The sequence below is a fragment of the Daldinia vernicosa genome, assembly GCF_022497035.1.
Source record: "Daldinia vernicosa strain CBS 139.73 unplaced genomic scaffold F5Y00scaffold_3, whole genome shotgun sequence".
NCBI lineage: Eukaryota > Fungi > Ascomycota > Sordariomycetes > Xylariales > Hypoxylaceae > Daldinia > Daldinia vernicosa.
The window spans coordinates 602,708-623,187 of record NW_025953919.1 but is presented as its reverse complement, the minus strand read 5'-3'; the positions used below and the strand labels follow the sequence as shown (position 1 = coordinate 623,187).

The window sequence follows — 20,480 nt, the reverse complement described above, 5'->3', positions numbered from 1 at the left end:
AAAAAAAAAATTAATAAAATAATCCCCCCCCCAAAAACTATTAATAAAAAAAAAAATAAAAAAACACCCAACTTGCCCCCCCCCCCCCCCCCCCCCCCCCTAACCTCCCTACTCCTAACCACCACCACCATCTATCCCTCATACCCCCTCCACCTCCACAGCTCCGGCGCAAACACAACCTCAAACGCCACCTTATCAAACGCCCCCACGGCCGCGCACAAATCATGATACCCCTCGAGCCCCGTAACCGGCAAATCCGTCTCCCGGTCCGTCTCCTCGTGCAAGTTCCACCGACCCCTTTCCACACCGTCCCGCGTCAGGAATACTTCCACGCTAATCCCCCCGTCACCTCGCTGGCAGAAATCCATCCCGAGACCCACCGTCTCCCCCCGTCGGAACGGCGTCGTAAACTCCTTCCCGCCCCACCGGTCGTTTATGTACCGGTGCCCGTCGTCCCCGTGCACGCCTAGGCTCCCGCGGTGCCACCCTGGTAATCGGAAGCCAGGGTACGGCGGGGCCACGAAGCCCAGCGCGAGGGAGACCTCGTCTTTGCCGCTGCGGGTGCCGCGCTCGAGGACCCGGACTTCGTAGTACGCTGTCTTCTTCTTGCGGCTGCCGGTGGTGGTGACTAGGGGGCTGTGCGCCGCGGCGTGGTATAAGGGCGGGTACGTCGCCAGACAGGTGTCGCGGCCGTGGCGGGGGGAAGATACGCTCCATACACCCGGACGGACGGGGGTGAGGGTCCCGCCCGATGAGGTGAATGTGGGAGGGGCGTAGAGGGCGATGGTGCCGGTTAGGGCGGCGGATTCGGCGGGGGGGCTGAGGGGCATGGGGCTGTAGAGGGGGTACGAAGCGCACCAGGACTCGCCGGCTTCGCATTCGTCCTCGGTGGCGTTGTTGGCGGGCGAGCGGTCGTAGCCGCTGAAAAAGTTGGGTGGGGGAGGGAGAAGGGAAGTGTCTGGGACGGCGGTTTGCCAGTCATGCTGCTGCTGCTGCTGCTGGTTGGAGTTGGAGTTGGAGTTGAAGAAGGGGTTGTTCTTTGTGTCGGAAGGGGGCGGGCCCGGGGGAGGCGCGTACTCCTGATGAGAGGGAGGTGGGCCGGCCGGGGGAGCGTAGTAGTGGCCGTGAGATGGCGGGGGTCCGGGAGGGGGCGCGTAGTCCTGCGGCATGCTGGCTTTGGGATAGGCGGCGGTGGTATATGATGGTGATGATTGAGGGACCGGCCTGGGAGCTGGATCGGTGGTTTTGTCTTTACTTCCGAAACACATTGGGTCCACTGTACTGTGTTCTTGAGAGAAGGGGGAAAAAAAAAGATGATGGTTGATGGATGTAGATGGTAGATGGTATAAGCGAAGGTATGTATAAGCGTGTAAGTGGGCGAATGGGATTACACGTGATAATTCCGGGAAGCGTGTAATATGTATAATAAATGTATGTAGATAATTGGGGAAAGAATTAAGAATTGAGAGAAGCGCATTGGTTCAAATATTAAATAGTCAAATATTTGACGGTCAGGACTTTCTCTTCTATTTGCTTGGCACCTGATGTTCTTACCTTACCTACGTTTTAACATTGACTCTGTGCACAAGACAAAGTCACTATCATGTTAATTCAGGTGCTTATTAGGTATTACCGGTACCTGACCTAGGAATAGGTACCTAGGTAGGTCATACGTCATACCACAATTACATGTACTACCTAGGTTTTATCTAGCATAGCCCCCGTCTAGAACAGCCTCTTAGTAAAACAAGTCGTGGCTGAGTTTAAGTTGGCATGAAAGTTCAATCCGGTATTTCTAATGATTCTATACTGTACAATCAACTTCACCATGTTTGTTTGTCATCGATTCACCGCAAATTCATTCCGTCCAATAATTATATAGTTGCTCACCATAAACTCATTTCGATTTTATATGTCACATGGAACAATATTTCAGATGCGGGCTTTAAGCATTCATTCACATTTAAGAGCCAATCGCATTATAGCATGGTAATATTTCTACTTAGATACATATACCCGGGGAAATACCCGGGGAATAAATCACTTTTTCATACGTAAAGTGATAGACAGTGACCTAACCTAGAGACTTAGTATTTAAAGACAAGATGCTCTTATTTTGATTTCTCTTCGTTTCTGACCTACCAAGTATTATACTATCAAGTATACTATTCCAAATCTTTAATTCCATAGCTACCTTTTACCGTCAAACTATTATATTAATTATTATAACACTCTTTATCGCTTTTCAATAGTTAAAGTGTATTATTTTAGATCACCCAAACTCGACGCTACCAATTCAACACGAAATGCCCGATATCGCTGCTGCTATAGCACCAGGCCTGGGAGCATTGCAGTTCGTGGTGGACAAGATCGTGAATCGCCTCTGTAACAATCGAGATGCCCACAGGGCCTGTTCAGCACTTCTCGATCTTATCGAGAAGCATAAGGACCAGCTAGATGGAGAAGCAAATGACACATCTGATCTTCGATGGAAGAGAGACGGGCGACTCAGCGCTAGAAAACGCGTTACAGAAGCCGACAGAAAGCTACGAGAATGGAGGAGGCTGATGGGCGACGAGCCTAGGACCTGGGAACAGAAGCTCTTGCAGCCTCATAGCAAGTATGAGGAGGTTGCGCAGGGGGCTAGCACGATGTTGCAAGAGATGCAAAGCTGCTCTAGCCGTTGGAACCAAGAGAGAGCGAAGGACATGCACCGCATTCTTTTAGAATTCATAAGCTCCCAGAACGCGACCCAACCACAACCAGAAGAAGCCCCCCAAAACGATACAAGAGGCGGGACTAATAGGCGGAGACGTAGGAGACGTCGGCGTGACGAGAATAACGCACGCGAGGATAACACGCGCCACGACCTTAGAGACGGGAGCAATGGACGAGAGAACCTAGATGTTGTTGACCAGCATGAATACCACCACGGTGTTACCGCTACCCGCGAGCATATATCCGACACTCGTCACAGTAGACTCCGAGGCAAAAATAATAACAGAGAAGAGCCCAACATTCCCAACGCTGAACACAATAGGGAGCAGGCAGTCCCGCCGCAGCGCCGCCGCCGTACTCGCCAACGCAATGATGGTCCCGTCGCTATCACTATCGACGACGGAAACGGACAAAAAAAAAATAAAGAGGAGACGAAGGGAACACCACAGGACGGACAAGAACCGGGCAGACGGAATAGAAGGAGCCGCCGAGCGACCGTATCAGGCTCCGTCTGTACCGGAACGGCGTGACGTAGACGCGGCCCCGCACGGAACGGGTACTAGAGTATCAAGAAAGGCGCAGGGGGTTAAGTTATAAGAGGGAATAGTTAGAGAGGAAAGGGTAGATAGAGAGACTGGCTGGCCAGTCCCTCCACTCCTTAATATTAATAAAATATTGTCGCTCATTAAAGTACCGTACCTACCCTACAACGCCGGACTTAGTGTTAGTGTGGGAGATATTCCCCTAGGCAATCCGCTCAACTCCTCATAATCCTTCGTAAACTAGAACGGAACATCACATCGTTGCACGAGAATCAATTTATCTGCAAAAAATGAGAGTATGTCCAATTCATCCGCTAAGCAGCTCTACAACCACAAGTCTACAAGTCTGTAACTATCGCTAAACTAACTAGGTACTTAAGCTATCTGCTGCGTATTTCCACACCATCATCGCTATCTGCATCAGAGCGGCCAAGTTAGCTGGCTGGCTCAACTTTGTCTGAAAAGATAAAAAAAGAATATCTCATAAAAAATCAAGGCAATTTAGGTAATCAAATCGCAAGGGGCCAAACTCCGAAAAGTAGATAGCATCTCCCCTTTAAAGAAGTAAAACATTTCATCTCATCTCCGTACTTTCTCCCCCTTGACTGTGTAGCGTCCAAATCGTCAAATAAGTGTTCCGTAAACCCGCTTCTTGCAAGTTTAATATCAAAGCAATAATAAATTAAATATCGTATCCCATGCTCGAGTTAAACATTGCGTCGTATTGTCAAATAAGAGGTCTAAATATGCACTTCAGAGGCTAGAAGCCCCTTTAAGCGCCTAGGGTACCGGCAGCGTCGCCCTCGGGGTAGAAGAACGCCACGACCGCGATGATTACGTACGTAGCGCAAAGCAGCGCGCCCTCGAGATAGTTACTTCGGCCGTCCAAGATCAAGAAGTTGATGATGAAGGCCGATACGAACAGGCAAACGGTCTCGAATAGGGTGAAGTAAAGCGTCATGGGTTGACCGATGATCCAGCCGATGATGACCACCAGGGGCGTCAAGAATAGGGAAATCTGAATCGAGGAGCCAATAGCTACACCGATAGCCAGATCCATCTTGTTCTTCATAGCCACCGTGACGGCCGTCACGTGTTCCGCTGCGTTACCGACAATAGGCAGGATGATCAAACCGATGAAAGTCTCCTTGAGAGCGCTGTTCGCGACCACATCATCGATAGCATCTACCATGAATTCGGCACATACAGCCACAAGAGCTGTCGAGAGCAGTAACATGATAATAGCCGCGCCACGTGAAAGGTCATCTCCGTGCTGCTTGCCTTCTTCGTCGGTACCGCCAGTTAGGATAGAAATGGGAACCTGAGAAGGCATCATGGCTCCGGGTGGTCGATATTGATACTGGTTAAGTCTTTCGGGAAGGGAGTTAGTCCTGCGAATGCCGTATCTCACGCGTGGCACCGGTCCGACCGATGCCGCAGGTACTGCTCCAATGTCCGAAGTGAAAACAGGCGGTGCCAGGCTCTTAGCCACGGGTCGGAATGAAAGAACACGCAAGTTATTGAAGGGGCGTCTAGGTCCCGTAGGAGTAACTTCGAGTTCACCTTCGACATTGGCGACTGCGTCAGCAAAGTCTACGCGGCGGGGCTCTCCGTTACTCGCAACATGATCCTGCACGGCATCCGGTCCGACACCAACGATGTTCTGAGGTTGAATAATTCCTTCGACGCCAGTCGACGCCTTCCTATCTCGCTTGCGATGCTTGCGTTTGGAGCGCTTAGATTTACGGCGGGACTTGTCCTCATCTTCCTCCTCGATAGCCTCGTCGGTACCGGTAGAGTTCATCCGAGGGAAAGAAAGAGGACCATGCAAAGAATCTCCAGACTTGGAACCCCCTTCAGGAATAGGACTAGCACTATTAGTTCCGAGGGACGAGGTGCGAGTTCGAACTCCATCTTCAGTTTCTACCGATGCCGTACTAGACTTCCTACGGCGGTGTCCACGGATGGCTCGTTTAACACGTTTGGACATGGTCTCCCTCGAATGGCTGGACTGATCCGAATCCGAGTCCGACGAAGAACTGGAGTCAGAATCAGAGGACTCGAGCCATGCGGCAGCCGGACCTGGTGTTGCTTCCTCATCGATAATGTGTTGAGGAGTCGATTCATACATGTACGCATGAGACTTCAGCTGGAACAGAAGGTACACGACGTATACCACAAGAAGAATCTCGAGACAACGTTAGTAGGGTTTAGGGAGATATGCGGAGTAGATCAAGTACATACCACGCTAACACCATGACTGATTTTCAGAGACTCGTTATCAGCCTCTGTCTTGTCTCGGAAGGAAGCGTGAAATGCGGTCTGGTAAGAATATTTAGCGAGATTTCAAGTATGATTGGGGATAGACTAACCGGTAACATAAGACTGATCACACTCAAACTTAGCAAGCAGGCACTCATCTGAGTCACTGTGCTGTTATAGATCTGGAAAGACGTTAGTGGACGCAAAGTAAACAAGTTCGTATCCGACTGACCTGTTCACGGTATCGGAGACCACCAAGGAAGAAGGCCATGCCCAGAATCAAGAGCAAGTTTGCGAGGATCGATCCAAGCAAGGAGGCCTGAACGATGCGAATCTCACCCTGCATAGAATTAGCGACATGAATTACGAGTGGCTAGATTTAATATTTACCTTAACTAGAGCAATACTACAAATCGGAGTATGAGGTTAGCAGAGGTCATAACATGACATTCTTATACCGATTCATGATACAAGACTACTTAACAATGAATTGTAGAGCATGGTTAACTTACATGCTATTGATTTGTTAGCTAAGAGCGCAATCAAAATGACTAGGTAAGACTGACAAGATAATGAGTTCGACGGCATTACCAAACGTAACGTTAAGCAACGCGCCGACGGTGTCACCCATCTTGCGGGCGACGGACTCGGTAGCATGGCTAAGGAGTCCCGCAAGAGGAATGATGGCGACAGCGTTAACACCGAAAGTAGCTCCGGCATTTCTGTTCGGAATGTTTGCGATAGCAATCCCGACGGGTACGAAGACCAAGAATAGGTTGATCCAGCTGTGGAGGACCACCTTCTTTAATTCGTGATAGGTTTCGACGACGACATTTTGTTTCTTCTTGGTGCCGCTTTCGTCTACGACAGTCCCCGTCCCCTCCACTTGAGATGTTGACGGAGCCGACCTATCGGCATGCTGGGTATCCGTTCCGAGGTTGGGGGTATCCTGAGATTTCGCGGAGCCATTAAGAAGGCCCTGATGGCCGTCGGAACCGGGACCGCTAACATGGCAGATCTTCTCGGGATCTTGGTGTGTATGTGTATTATTTATGGGAAGGATGGAGTTGGAGTTGGACGCGGTGGAACGTGTAGAGCCTCCATACGCGTGACCTCGTGCCCAAGAGCGTATGCGATCTATATTAGAGGCCTTGTCAGTTGAGCTTTCCTTCATCGATGTATGCGGCTTTGGCAGATTCGACGCCAAGGTCGTAAATTGTTCTAGAAAGAGAACGGGAAGAGGGGGAACGTGTCTAGGACGTAATCCGACAGCGAGAGAGACCTAGACTAAATAGGCGTAGAAGCAAGTGGGAAAATTGGGGAAGGACGGTGGCGTGGGGAGAGCTTTAATTGGAAGAAATCAGGGCGTAATCTAGAAGTCCAGGGGTAAAGCCGAGCGGTGCTGCTTGCGGATTGGTTCCCTGGTTAAGAAGACTTTTAGTCTTTCCAAGCCAGTCATTAGAGTTCAGCGGTGTCGTCTACACAGTATATAGTAAACTGTAAAGGTGATAACGTGTAGAATAACGTCTAACTAGTGTAGACTTAAACTGTGTGGGTTTCCGCCTTGCTTTTTAGGGATTTAGGGATGGCGATACGACCGTAGATCCTACCTGAGGCTAGCTAACACGTTTGTCTGTGCCGCAAGCCTTATTGAAATCCCCTGATAAAGACACATATTCTCTCTCCGCAACTTCTTTGTCGTCGATAGCTGAGGGGTAGATTCTTTTACAACCTTTGAGCTTTACGTACAGCTTTACAAAGCTCCCGTAAGCTCAAGGTAGTGTATAGGAGTAAATCCCGATCTCTTTCGCCCCTCTATGACACCATACCAACAGATACCAACAGATTCGAAGCCGGCAGATCATCTCCACTTGGAAGCTTGCCGGAATTAATGTAGCGTCGCGTCGGGTTGGATGGACACCCGCATCAGCATGCAAGAAGGGTACATAGTGTGATGACGGAGAACGGGTGCCGAGCTTTTTTGACCTCGCTTGAAGCGACTACATACGATATACGTGTCCAGAATAAAAGCAGGTAAAGGGGTAAGGTGAAAAAACATAAACGTAACGAAGAAATACTTGAGGAAATAGAGAAAACTTACGCATGCTGTCTACCACGATCAATCAACCCTAAATAGGGAGTATCGCCTAGTAAGACGAGTACTCTCTCCGGTTGGTGTGTTGTGTGTACCCGACTCCTCGACAAACCGGTGTGTAAGTATGTATTCCTTGGCACTTGATTCTCTTCTTCTCGTCAGCTGTCGTGTAACGAGCTCCTCTTCGATATGGTCAACAAGGATTGGATGGGGCGGGCGGAACGGCACCACCGCCTCACTTCTTAAGATACAACGTATAAGCGACTAACGATTCGCACTGTTCGTCGCGTCACCCGAACGAAAGCGACAAAGCGTGCGTAGTGCGTAGGGCTGATGAGCTAGCTCCGACGGTGCCTCGGGATATAGACTAGGTAGGTTGCCTAGATTGTAAAAGGAGGCTGAGGTTAGCTTCTGTACGCGTAAATACGTGGTTTTTACTAGTTTGCGAGGGATTCGGCGTTGGTCGTATTTGATAGATGTATAGGTAAATGTATATGATTGCAAATAGTTGTTATTGTTGTTGTTTGTGTAAGATCTCGATCAGGTATGTACTTAAGGCGAAAGTATTCGGGATGGCGGTGGAGATAATTAAATACAAAATAGTTACGAAGCAAGACTTAGCTAATTGATGTAGTCATAACATTCCCTTGCTGCAGTGTTTATTAAGTTTATAGCATAATCGGTAAAATTGACAAAATTGACAAAATCGGAAGTGGGTGGGATCAGGTTACAAGTCATAAATATCGATTATTTCAATTGTATCAGCTGTTACTAAGAAGTACGATTATAGATACATCATACCTATGAGGTAAGTGCATTAGAGATAGATAGCTGCAAAGGTCGCAGTCATGCTTTAGGTGAAATCCAGGTGTGAAAAAGCAAGAAATTGATGACGTAGTTGCCTGGATAACTACACTAAGGCTGTGTAACCATATGTAACCACGTACATCATCCAACCTTTAGGTAGATCACATACAGCAAGTGCAATCAGTAAACACTTAAACTTTATTGTTTAGTTACGGTGAGTAATAATACTTTCAAGCCACTCTTGTACTGCAACTAAACTGCAGGAACCAACTAAACAACTCGGTACCTACCTAATATGGACACAGCCCATGTATGACTCGCTTGAAACCTGGTCACAATGTTGGATGAGCCACAACTTAATCTAGAACCTTAATACTAAAGATCCGTAATCAGATTAAGGTCATCGTTAGATCTCGGATCTCCGCTACCTTGCCATCTAAGCGGAGCTATCGGCTCGGATCTAGCCAGCGTTGGGGGCTCGAGCTCGGTACCGGCGCAACAAGGATATATCAATGACGGTAGTGATTTGGCAATCCCGAACGATACCTATCTAAACTCCATGTTGACGAGTTTAACGTCCGAATAGTGCTACGATATGGTTCCAAAGCGAAACTTCTCTCGGAATATGGCCTAAACACGGTACCACGTTATATAAGCCGTGCGGATGTGACTCGGAATTTTGATACATACCGCTTATGTATAACCTTCCTCCCTCCTAGAAACTCACACAAGCACATAATGAGGGCACGTTCCGTCAAGGTAGTGGGTGGCATTTGATGACTTCATCTCTATTGCTAGTAATAGTTAAGTCATAAGATTCTACAGAGTATCATAAGCGCTCTTCAACCATGTGGCTGACAGTCTCTTATATTCGACATAAGATACCAAATCAAGTTTAAGGCTCGTTCTCTAAGCACCAATATATTCTTATACCCAGTTGATAAGTAACATTTCGGTACTCGTCGTCAACAATCGGATGTTATAGACTTACTTCAGAATTGCCTTCAAACGTGACATTCGAAGAAATCTCAAAGAGAAATGATACCAATTCACCCAGTTGACTACCTCACATGTTTCACACCACTATTTCCTATTATTCAGGTAGTTAGTTAAACTTAAATATCTCAAGGCGTCTCAGATATACATAGGATGAGACATGTTAAACTTCAATTGTACCTTAACTAGCCCAAAAGGCAAGCGAAAATGTATTCTACTCATTAGTTTAACCAGGCTTAAACGCTTCAAGTACACATAAGAGTAAGCGCCCGTGATAATATTCAACTTACTGGTCAACAATAGAGAGCTTATATGATAAGAACTACCTCGGCGTGTGTGAGAAGTTGAAGGCTATATAGGCATATCTGTAAGCTCTTCGTCGGCTTTCTAAGTCGAGTACAGTTGTATAGGGCAGGCAGTTGAATTAACTATCCCATACTATATACCTACATAATTATTATTTAACTGTAACCCGTGATTGAAGAGGACCAAGATGAGATAGCAATTTCTTTCATATGAATTCGCTCTTTTTTTGTTCACTTCTTGCGTCTATCTACCTAAACTTAGGTACTCATACTTACTGCCACGTTTCCTCTTATCTCGAGCCATTTCCGGTTTCTTGACATCTAGGGACCGATAAGACGTCGATTTTTCGTTATCAACTTGAGAAGTTCATATAGTATCAGATCTATACGAATACTCATTGGGTACCTAGGTAGGTCTAACTAAGCGGTCCAAACGAAGGCCTGCTAATTAAGCTTAGGAAGGTGGTTGTATGACAGGTATATATTAATGGCGGGCAATTTTGCGTTGTCTCAACTCTAAAATATTTACTTTCACTGCATTATGGTGAATTCTAGCAGTGTCAAACAATATGAGATACACAGGGCCTCTACTACCGGATTAATTAGAACGTGTAACCCCCAGGTGGAATAAGTGAATCAATGGCATAGGCATGCGTAGGCATAGCCAGCCCGCAACTCTTGACTAATCTTTGCGAAGACACGAAGATCGGAGCCATTAAACTACAACCTTACCACTATTCTATCTTATTTATCCATGACTGGTTGCATTGCTAGTAAAAAGTCAAATCAAAGCAGGTGCAGGTACAAGTCTACTAGTGATGCCGTCTTTGATAAACCCTCTCTGTATAGGTAGTTACTGGTACCGTTTCAACCTACGCCACTCAACAAAGCAAATTAAACCACTATTAGGCATTAGACAACAGTATCACCATTGCGTTGAATTAGATTTAAGTCTATATTGTCCAATTCTTTGGATTATTCCATGCTTCTTCCACTCTCCTACGGGCGTCCCCTACCATGCCGGAATCTCGGCAGCCAAGTCCTATGAACTCCTAGAAATGAACTGTGGCGGACTAGAAAAGACAGGTACTAAAAGGGAAGAATGCTTATGTACAAATCCGCTCGTCGGTTCGACGATTCGGTAGTCCCGGGTATTCGTTTCCTGAACAAAATTCCAAATAAGATCAATATGTGGTTGTAAAACACGTGCCTACGCCAGAAAATCCATTATTGACCTTCTAATACGTATTCTAATACACCTCCGCTTAGTCCAAACTCATCCATGCGAAGGCCGAGAGTGATCCTGCGATGACGATGGCTGTCAGAATGCCCGCACCCGCCCTGTCGCCGCCGGTGATCGGAGCGAGCGTAGGCATTATGGGGTCGCTGGAACCGGCGTTCGCTTTACCCTTGGAAGTACCACCGGTCTGGTTGGTAAGGGGTGCCGGGACGTCGGGAGCTAGGAGACTGACCAAGGCACCCAGGACGTTCATCTGCTGACTGGCACCGACGTCGCCGTCAAAAACTCCGGTAGTCCAATGGAAGCCGCAGAACCGACCGTTAGTACCACCGGTACACTGCTTCACGGCGCCTTGCGTGGATGCCTTGAGAATCGGCAGGATCTTATCCTTGGTGAAGGGTGCCACCTGCATAGTCGTGCCCATCCATCGGTGCGTGAATCCCTTGAAGGACTCCATATCGGAGTTACACTGCTGATTTTCGCAAGACGGTTCGAATGCGATATTAGCGGGGGCGGGGAAGAAAATTTCGATCATGCGGTCTACAAGGTTATCGATGCGGTCTTTCCAGACTTGCTCGCCATCGGTCTGAGTGATTATGTTAGTATTTGAAAGATCTCTTCTCGGCTTGGTACTAGGATAGCCGGAGTCGCTCTCAGGAATTTCACGAGAACCTTGTACACGAAACGAAGTGAAGAAACTTACGTAGTTATACAAGAAAGCAGCACCCTGTAGCAACATGGCGGCGTTGTAGGAGAACTGGGCTTTGTTGAGGTCGCTGCAATCGGGCAGATGGGCGCCGTCGTAGACATCCCACTTGTCCGAGATGTAGCCCAGATTATCGATCAGATCCCAGGTTTTGATTGCAAGGTCGGCATAGGTCTGGTTGTGGAAATAACGGGCCAATCGGGCACCGATGTTGAAGTAGCAAGCGTTAGCGATGGCTATTATTACGTTAGTGTCTGATATATTATGCATAAGCATCTGTACTGGTCCGACGTACTGTTGATATAGTCGTATCCATTGTTGGTCGAGTAAACCTGCCATCTGAGACCCCATTTGCATCGTCCGTCGGGAACTCTTCGGTCTTCGCTTGTCTGCTCGTTGAATACAGCCTGCGCCAACGCTACCCACTGCGGCTGGTCCTCTGGAGGATCCGTGTATCCTATCTCGGTGGCCAGCATGGCCGACAAGGCCCAGAAAGCTTGATCATCGTTACCCATGGACGCGGACCAGTTGCTCGGCAGGTAATCAGCGTTGTCGCCTACCTGATGCAGCATGGCCGTCGTTATCAGATCGTCGAACTGCTTGTCGCCGGTGTTGTGTCGATAATCCAGCAGCGTACCCCACATTGCACCACCCTGCCACCAGTAGTAGTCGCCGTCGGGGGGAGGACCGGGTAAGATACCGGGAACCATACCCGGTTCGTCGCCATGATAGAAAGTGAGAAGGTCTTCGGCGACTTGAGCGGCAGCCGTCTTGATAGATTCTAGATGGAGAAGATGCCCTGTTAATCGCATTTACTTATGCACGGGACAAGTCCCAACAGTATTTACACACCTGGATCGTCGAGGTTTACTTCCAGGGCGCCGAACGCTCTGTCGGCAAACAGGCCTAGCGCAGCCAGCACCGGCGTAGATAATCTCACCATGGTATGCGAAATGTATCTACTCGGGAAGAGAGTAGGGGAAGCGAAGGAACTTCAATACCGAATTACTAGGAAGGGAGACAGAAATGATGGAAAATAGACAACGAATGGATATGGCCTGGTTTAGAGATGATATGATGTAAATCACGACTTGTTTCGGAGACGAGAGGGTTTGGACTTGAATGATAGTGGAACTCGACGTCAACGACGTGAAAGGGCTGCAAAAAAGGAAAAGACAAATTAACCAACTAAACAACTAAGCAACCGGACTGCATTGGCAGAGAGGGCAAAGGGCAAAGAATGGGAAGGGCCAAGATTCGAATTGGATTTCAGGAGGTAACGAAAAGGAAAAGACAGGCTGATTAACCAATCAAAACAAGACTTGGCCAAGACCCCAAGCCTAGACCCGTCGTGGGGATCCTTGGTCTTAGTTCTTTGGGAAAGAAAAATAAATATGGGGAATATGGGAATATTGGGAATATTGAATTATGGGAACAAAGGGGTTGGAACCAACCAAATCTCTCCAATCATCCAAGTCAAACTGTGATAGCTACACTAAAGGCATAGCCGCATTGCCTAGAACAGATGTACCTAATGTATGCCGTTGGCGTGCGTATTCGCCTTCCGTTTTTCGTATTTAAGGCTTAAACTGACCAAAAGATACCTAAAAATAAGAAATCATAAAAAGCAAAGAGCATCTCACCTGAAACTGTCATGTTGCTTAGCGGCCATTAATTAAATCCATTAGGTAGGTAGGTTAGGTACATACCTAACTTCAATATCGAACCTAACCCCCATAACTGCATATGTACCCACCCACAGGTACGAATATACATACATTCGCAAACAACCGAACAGTCAGTCGACCTAGCAATCATCCCAAAAAAACACATGCTAGGTTGCGCGACGCACCCCTGAAGATCTTGGCGCCTGAGCCGCCAAGCTAACGCTAATCCCCACGCGGCCTAGGAAGATCTAGGCGCGCGCCAGAAAAAAAATAACATTAGAAAACCAATGAGGACCGACGAACGGAACCCGCGTATAAATATACATAGGTTACCTGTAAAGAGTCAAAGTCATCAAGACGCCGAGACGCTTGTGGATGAATGTAATCCGTAAATGAATGCTTGGAATGGTGTGGTGACGTACATACTTCATATATAAAGTGCCGACTCTTCCTGTTCGTTGTGTATTATTTATATTTATTTATGTTTGTTTTTATATGCATGAGATCTAGTAGATCTCATTCGTCGATATACATAAAGATCTACTTGATGTTTATTTACAGGCTTGGATTGCTACGATATATGCGCTCATATTGGTAAGATACGTGTAACTACGTTGATGGTGGATTATATCCGTACAAGACTTTAAAAAACCAACAAACATACATATTAGCTAGGCCATAACACGAAGGTAAAAAACAATCTCGTATTAGTAAATCGTAGATAATGCTAGAAACGTAAGTGTTAGTCACATATTAGACAAGAGGCCATGGCACCTTATCTGTCTAGGTTACTCATTCATTCACTCACTCAAGATTCGGCACTTCGAAACTACGCGTAATGGCTTTGCAACTCATCATTGCTATTTGCTATTTGCATTTTCGGAGGAACGCTATTCGTCCCATCCGCAGATGCTACCATATCTATTCTACTACCAATGCGATTGCAGGTTCCAATTCACCGGTATATCTATCCCCTTCCCTAAAACTTTTCGGAATACTACCTACGGCAGAGCACAGATAAGACCTGTCCAGAACTACCTAAACAACCCCTTACTTGTCTTACCCACAGAGCTGTGGCGTGCTACCCACGTGCTGCCAAGATGCGATGGTAGATGGTAAAGGGGGCTGAGTGTGGATGTATAAGTCTCTACCTATTTTGCTTGCTTGAATGCCGGGTATCCGAAAACGCAGAAGAGGATGTGAAAGGAATGGTTAAATCCAATCGTCCGAGTAGACCTCGGATCGTTAGCGGCACTCTTGTGCCTGTAGTGAAGAAAACTCCCAAGGGTACCTAAGTTTTACCCTTCCGTTTCCTTTATTCCCCATATCAACGAAGCAGGGCGTGTCTAAAGTAAAAAAAAATGCAACCGACTTGTTTAAACTCCAAGTCCAAAACGCCCGGTTCAACGATGCCAAAGTGAAAGTCGTGAATGCAATGGATATCATGTTATGCTCGTATGCCTTTGTTGCCAATGACGTAACGATTGATATGCGTGGTTCGATCCTGCCACTCACGCTGCTTCCGTCATGCGCAATATCGTTCCTCTTGACGATGCTGAGCTGGGTGTGTATATATCGTGGGTATGTATGTATATGTACGTCCGTAGGCTGGCTAAGACTTGAAAATAAGATATAAGATGTGGCGTTGGGGTTTTGGGTTTTGCTGGGAGGCGCATAAGTCAACGGTTCTTGCTGACCCTGAGCAGCTTTGTTCTAAGCCATAATATGAACATAGTCCACGTGCTCAGGGTCTTCCTCTTAGCTGTATTTCTGCGCTTGGTAGGCTGAAAGGGGACGCTCTCCGCCCCTCCGGCCTCATTGCCAAACGCCGGCGGGTTTCGCGCATCCATACTGTCGTAGTTGCTACTAGCAAACTTCTCAGACTCCTCCAAGGGGCTAGGGATATTCTTGCGCGACGTGCTTGGTCGCGACATGCTAGTCCTAGATATGGCTATGCTCGGACGGTTGCTGCTGGTCCCGCTGAATTTCCTATTGTGCTTCCCGCGAGCTATTGCTTCCTCGAGCTCCGCTGCCTCTAGGCGAGCCTTCGCAGCCATCTGCTCCTTATGCATAGCTGCCGCGTACCTTTCCTTCTCGAGAGCGCGCTTATTATCGGCTCGCTCGCGACGTTTGATCTCCTCTCGGGCGTATTTCTCCTCTTTGGCCTTCTCCCTCAGCTCGAATTTCCGACGGGCTGCTCGGAGGTGCTCAGCGCGAGTAGCCGTGTCCAGGTCGGACTTTGCGCGCAGGCGCGGAAAGCCGCTAGCATCGAATGAAGAGCGTAGCGGAGACATCGGGGTTGATGAACTGGCGGGCGATGCGACGTGGTTTGAAGGAGTATTGGACGAAGATATGGGCGAGTCCGTTATGCGATCGAGTTGTAAATCAGATCGACTGGGGACATTGGGGAGGCGCGAAGTATTTATTCGGAGGGGGGGTGGGTTTTGAGAAGGATAAGGGGCTGAGGTATGTGCATTTTTGACTTCAGAAAAAGATGAAGTGCGCTGTGTACTAGCTAAAGCCGGGCGGCGTATACCCAAAGTAGGTTGAGAATGTGAATGTGAGTTCATCTGAATATGAAGGCTATTCCTATGACTGTGACTTTGGCTTGCGTCTAAGCTGTCGCTGTTGCTGTTGCTCGTGCTCGTGCTGTTGCTATTGCTGCAGCTACCAATGCTATCATCGTTATCATCGTTATCATCCTCAGTGATGTCGAAGAAGGAGGTTTGCGAATTGGCATACGATAAAGGCGGGGTTGACGTCCGTGGTGTCTGTTGAAAAGGATGCACGAACGGCGCACCGACTTGGTGACGAGGGCCAGAGCTGCTGCTAGTCGCGACAGAAACATGGCTTGCACCACTAATCGACCTAGCATGGTTATATCGGTTCGCACCAGCTTCGTCCAAGGTAAAGTTTATCTCCTTAGTCGATTTCTCTAGTCCTGCTACCCCCTTTCCTCCTCCTACTCCTCCTCCTACCCCTCCTGTCCAGCCATCGCGAGCCTGATATTGTTCATCCTGATCTGTCCACCCTCTATCCAAATCTAACGAGTTTTTCTCCGATTGCGACGAAAGCTTCTTAAGAATTGGCTTGACCACCGTCCTAGCTCTCGATTTGCTTATCTTGTTGCTCGAACTATGCGATCCGAACACGGGTAGGCTATGAATTGATGCCATGGTGTAAAATGGCACGGACGCGACAGTGCGACAGTGACGTACTCCAAGTATAAATAGATATGCAAATATATGTCTCGCTATGTCTCGCTATCACATACACGTACATATACCCGTTACTATCGCGGGGTCGTCGACGTACGTAAATAATGCTGCCAGGAAGACAAACGGGATTGTTAGACGCGAAATAATTCTTTTGTCGCGCGCCAGAACAGAGAGAGCAAAAGGGGGCTCGCAAGGGGGCCCGCAAGACGGCCAAAGAGTCGGGATCACCGGAATAAAGACATTGAAGTAGTACCGACACTAAAGGGTCAGGTGCGCGACGATTAGGAGGTCTGAATAATAAACGATAATAAACGATAATAAATCACTCAGAGGCTTAAAAGATGTGATGATGATGACTAAGACCAACAACGATAATTGAGGTCAAAGTGACATCAACGAGAAGAAGACAGACTTCATACGGGCTTCATATGCTCTGAGAAATAGCCATGAGTTCTGTCTCCTTTACCATGTGATAAATACTGGATCGGGATAGATAGACTGGAGTTCTTTGGTGGGCCTTTGATTTGGAGGGATGGAGGGATTGTTCGGTCAATACAGCATAACGATGCGGATGGGACGCGCAGCAATAACCCAAGCAAGCATCCAAAGCTCGGGTCACCTTGGGAGAGGGGACCAAGGCGGTGAACGACCAACAGAATTAAAGGCGGTCTCTCACAATAATGCCTTTATTTTTCTCAGCTGGTAATAGCGTAATATATGGCGCATTGTTTTTCTTTCCCTTTCTACATATGTAATAACAATAACAAACAAGCAGACAAACAACGATGATGATAACAATAATAATGACGAGCGAAAAGGTTAATGATGAACCAGGAAAAAAAAACAAGAAAATAAAAAATTACAAAGGCGCGGTAATATGATGAGTAGATTACGCAGCCGATGCAAAACTTGAAAGAGGCGGGCAGTACTTAGCAAAAAGGTTACCTAGCCAACTTAGCGTCGACAAGGCGGTGGACAATACCCAAGATAATGGAACAATAGTTTTGTAAGTACGACGAGGAGTCAGCAAAGTCCATCGGGTAAGTCGGGAGAATGGGGTAAGTAGGAGAAGGGGAAAAAAGGGGGGTACAGGCGATAGTTCAGCCTCACGATTCCATTCTACCTAAATTTTTTTTTCAGCGGGTTAAAATCGAATAGAACGACTCGAGGGGGCCACTTCCTGACCTGCGCGTGGTGGGGAATAGGTTACATAGTAAGTTATCGTGATTGAAAAGGGAAAAGGGGGGGAAACCTAGCACCATTCTAGCAATTTTTCACCTTCTAAAAGAGGGGAGAGAAGGGGAGAAGATTCGCCGGGGGCTGGGTCGGGGTATGCGGCGTAGCAAGGCCGGAACAGGGATCTAAGCTGTGGTGTGCCTGTGGTACGGATCCGTATGCCTGTGTGGCATGCCTTATCGATTGCGGATTGCGGAAATTGGGCCATTGATGATACCGCATTCGAATAAGTTTTTTCCACTGATCAACAGCGAAGCCCTGGGCAGAGATCTAGAAGCTACCTAGGTTAGGTATGAATTCAGTTTGGTATGAACTGATCATCATCACGTTCCACTCAGCTAGGTGTACTTGCAGCAGTAGTCAGCCAAGATGGAAAAGAAGGGAAGCGAAAACACCACCTAACCTGGGGCTTTACCTACCTGGACTTTACTTACATACATGGCTCAAACATGGCTGGGTTCTCCTTATCGTCGCCAACTCCGAAAGAGAGGGGAAAATATGAGCTAACGTATGTTTCATGCATCTAACAACTGATGGCTGTCGGATGGGAGAATTTAGCGTGGACAACGCAGATTAACAATGCAGGGGGAACTGGGGGATCTGTGTTACGGCGGGTAGATATCTGTTGATGTTATTGTGGAAGATCAAAATATGGAAGATCAGAAAAATGGAAGATCAAAGAAATGGAAGGGTAACCAGATGTTTAACATATGATGTTTTACTTGTAAGTGTTATGATACGGGGGCAAGGAGGTAAATTCAATAGTAGTTGTATTTTCATATTAGCTTTAACTTGTATACATAGTACATAGAGGGCTTGATTCTATGTACATAGTAAGAGACTTCCAACCTACGATATTGCGTGACTCTATTTCGTAGCCAACCAATCTGTTCGTAGTGTAATCCTGCTTGAGAGGGGAACAAAAGAGGTGAGTATAAGCTCAAGTATAGCTTCAAGGAACTTATACCCGGTCACCTACATACACATGACAAGTATGTATGTACATAGTAGGCTCGCTAGCCGAATTCAAAATCGGAAAAGTCAAATGTGCCAATTACACGAACCTGACGGGGTCGGGTCGTCATTTAGAGTTGTCACTTACCAGATTTGCCGCGTAATTTGCTGTCGCACAAAAAATGTCGTGGACGCAAGTCAGTCGATCGACGGCGTTTAGCCCAGAGGAACAGGCGGAGCCGAGCCATGGGGATACTGAATGGCCGTTCACTTAGATGGCTGCACGTATATAATGCGTCCGCTTGCGTGCTTTTCGATGAGATGCCTAGGTTAGGTATGTATCCTATGTATAGAAACAAGGCCGAGGCGGTGTATCGGTGGTAAGGTGGTGGGCTCCCGGCCCAAACCGCCCGGAAACGGCGGACCCAATCCCGTGGGAGCATTAGCGTCTATAAGAGCGATGCAATAAGTCGGTGACTGAAAGACTAGGTAAGGTTAACCTAAACCCTTCGTTGACTCGGAGTTATGCCGGTCGACAAGTCGGGTTCCGAGTTTGTTTGTTTGTTTGTTTGTTTGAGGTCGTGGCGCTTTAGGTGCATAAGAAAATGAGAGCTATAAATGTCTCAATAGCCCGCTGAATGCCATTGTGGATTGTAAAGAGCAAGTTCTGTCCTTGGACATTTCGAATACGTCTTGGGAGTAGAGAACTTGTATTAACTAGGTAGACGATGTTGGGATTATCTTTGTCCAATGTTAGCTATTTTTTAGTCTAGTTTTTTTTTCTTTTTCTTTTTTTAATATGAGAATAAGATAGCAATTACGAGTGCTCGTACAACTCTGGCTGGCTGCGAACTAATCCATGCGGCAAAGAAGTGTACGAGTCTTTTAAGATGAGGAAATCTTGGACAGCAATTTCCCCGTTTTTGAAATTCCGAAAAGGGACAGATATAGAAGGGCGGTATTTAACAAAACTTATAATAAGTAGAATAGATTAGGTTATAAGAACTTCAAAGGGGAAATCCTGTCGACCAACCGGTGGTGCCGTGTTGGCTGGAATGAGAAACTCCGCGTTAGGTCTGCCCGTTGGGTCTGCCACCTCAGAGAAAGACGGGATTTGTGGAGATATGGTGGTCTGAGAGTTGCGGTACGACGGCATCCGACGGCCCGATGACTTGTCGTTACTCCTATTTCGCCCACTTGGGGGTGGTGGAGGCCGACACGTCGGTCTCGCATAGCCTTTCCCTCCAACAAGTCCGTGTCGGAACACGCTTGTAAGCTTTACCGCCGACGCCGGTCTAAACCCTCCCATCGGTAACGCTCGGTCGCTCGAGCCGTTGGGAAGCAGACGTCAGTTCCCCCGCTCTCGGAGTCCGGCCCGGCGGCGGTATGGACTTCCTGCATAAGGTAATCGTTCCGAACCACTCCATGCTCGTTCGTCCCTTGAATGCCACGAGCGATGAGAGATCGGGCTTGACACGACACGTCGTCTTGTCAATACGCTCGTACAGAACCACAACTCGACAGATCAGGTTTAGTCGGGGATGGAACCAAGAGCAGAAAGCACTGTCACAGATGCCAATTGTCGTTAAATGCAATAACAGGTCCACACAGACACATGGCATATTGTCCAGGATCGAACGGTATCTTTCGAGGTAAGTTACTTGGTAACGTTCCGGGTCCGTCACTTCGGAGGGCCGACTTATTAATGTCATGCACGGTTTGATATTACGTATG

General features: G+C 47.5%; 5 protein-coding genes across 5 annotated transcripts; 1 reads left to right on the top strand and 4 right to left on the bottom strand.

Moving 5' to 3' along the window:
- Positions 1 to 103: 103 nt before the first annotated feature.
- F5Y00DRAFT_224822 (uncharacterized protein) lies at positions 104 to 1,555 on the bottom strand. Its single transcript, XM_048006066.1, has one exon. The coding sequence runs from the start codon at positions 1,266 to 1,268 to the stop codon at positions 132 to 134; it is 1,137 nt and encodes a 378-aa protein (XP_047869426.1). The 5' UTR covers positions 1,269 to 1,555; the 3' UTR covers positions 104 to 131.
- Positions 1,556 to 1,886: 331 nt separating this feature from the next.
- F5Y00DRAFT_224819 (uncharacterized protein) lies at positions 1,887 to 3,408 on the top strand. Its single transcript, XM_048006065.1, has one exon. It carries the CDS (start codon positions 2,307 to 2,309, stop codon positions 3,246 to 3,248), a length of 942 nt encoding a protein of 313 aa, XP_047869425.1. The 5' UTR covers positions 1,887 to 2,306; the 3' UTR covers positions 3,249 to 3,408.
- A 128-nt stretch (positions 3,409 to 3,536) lies between these two features.
- On the bottom strand, positions 3,537 to 7,053 carry F5Y00DRAFT_102748 (calcium/proton exchanger). The gene is made up of 6 exons (XM_048003805.1): positions 6,089 to 7,053; positions 5,913 to 5,928; positions 5,755 to 5,862; positions 5,633 to 5,704; positions 5,505 to 5,582; positions 3,537 to 5,448 (listed from the first exon to the last, which is right to left on the bottom strand). The coding sequence occupies exons 1-6, from the start codon at positions 6,694 to 6,696 to the stop codon at positions 4,033 to 4,035; spliced, it is 2,298 nt and encodes a 765-aa protein (XP_047869424.1). The 5' UTR covers positions 6,697 to 7,053; the 3' UTR covers positions 3,537 to 4,032.
- Positions 7,054 to 10,563: 3,510 nt separating this feature from the next.
- On the bottom strand, positions 10,564 to 13,013 carry F5Y00DRAFT_224817 (glycoside hydrolase family 76 protein). The gene is made up of 4 exons (XM_048006064.1): positions 12,524 to 13,013; positions 11,967 to 12,452; positions 11,669 to 11,907; positions 10,564 to 11,551 (listed from the first exon to the last, which is right to left on the bottom strand). The coding sequence occupies exons 1-4, from the start codon at positions 12,612 to 12,614 to the stop codon at positions 10,991 to 10,993; spliced, it is 1,377 nt and encodes a 458-aa protein (XP_047869423.1). The 5' UTR covers positions 12,615 to 13,013; the 3' UTR covers positions 10,564 to 10,990.
- A 1,887-nt stretch (positions 13,014 to 14,900) lies between these two features.
- Positions 14,901 to 16,801, bottom strand: F5Y00DRAFT_102497 (uncharacterized protein). Its single transcript, XM_048003803.1, has one exon. The coding sequence runs from the start codon at positions 16,512 to 16,514 to the stop codon at positions 15,018 to 15,020; it is 1,497 nt and encodes a 498-aa protein (XP_047869422.1). The 5' UTR covers positions 16,515 to 16,801; the 3' UTR covers positions 14,901 to 15,017.
- Positions 16,802 to 20,480: the final 3,679 nt, after the last annotated feature.

Excerpts from the sequence above, each read along its gene's own strand:
- F5Y00DRAFT_224822 (XM_048006066.1), bottom strand. The coding sequence starts at position 1,268 with ATGTGTTTCGGAAGTAAAGACAAAACCACCGATCCAGCTCCCAGGCCG.
- F5Y00DRAFT_224819 (XM_048006065.1), top strand. The coding sequence starts at position 2,307 with ATGCCCGATATCGCTGCTGCTATAGCACCAGGCCTGGGAGCATTGCAG.
- F5Y00DRAFT_102748 (XM_048003805.1), bottom strand. The coding sequence starts at position 6,696 with ATGAAGGAAAGCTCAACTGACAAGGCCTCTAATATAGATCGCATACGC. Across the intron at positions 5,705-5,754 it reads GTCTCCGATACCGTGAACAG|ATCTATAACAGCACAGTGAC; the intron begins GTCAGTCGGATA and ends ACGTCTTTCCAG. Across the intron at positions 5,449-5,504 it reads TCAGTCATGGTGTTAGCGTG|ATTCTTCTTGTGGTATACGT; the intron begins GTATGTACTTGA and ends CGTTGTCTCGAG.
- F5Y00DRAFT_224817 (XM_048006064.1), bottom strand. The coding sequence starts at position 12,614 with ATGGTGAGATTATCTACGCCGGTGCTGGCTGCGCTAGGCCTGTTTGCC. Across the intron at positions 12,453-12,523 it reads AGTAAACCTCGACGATCCAG|AATCTATCAAGACGGCTGCC; the intron begins GTGTGTAAATAC and ends TTCTCCATCTAG. Across the intron at positions 11,908-11,966 it reads TGGATACGACTATATCAACA|CCATCGCTAACGCTTGCTAC; the intron begins GTACGTCGGACC and ends ACGTAATAATAG.
- F5Y00DRAFT_102497 (XM_048003803.1), bottom strand. The coding sequence starts at position 16,514 with ATGGCATCAATTCATAGCCTACCCGTGTTCGGATCGCATAGTTCGAGC.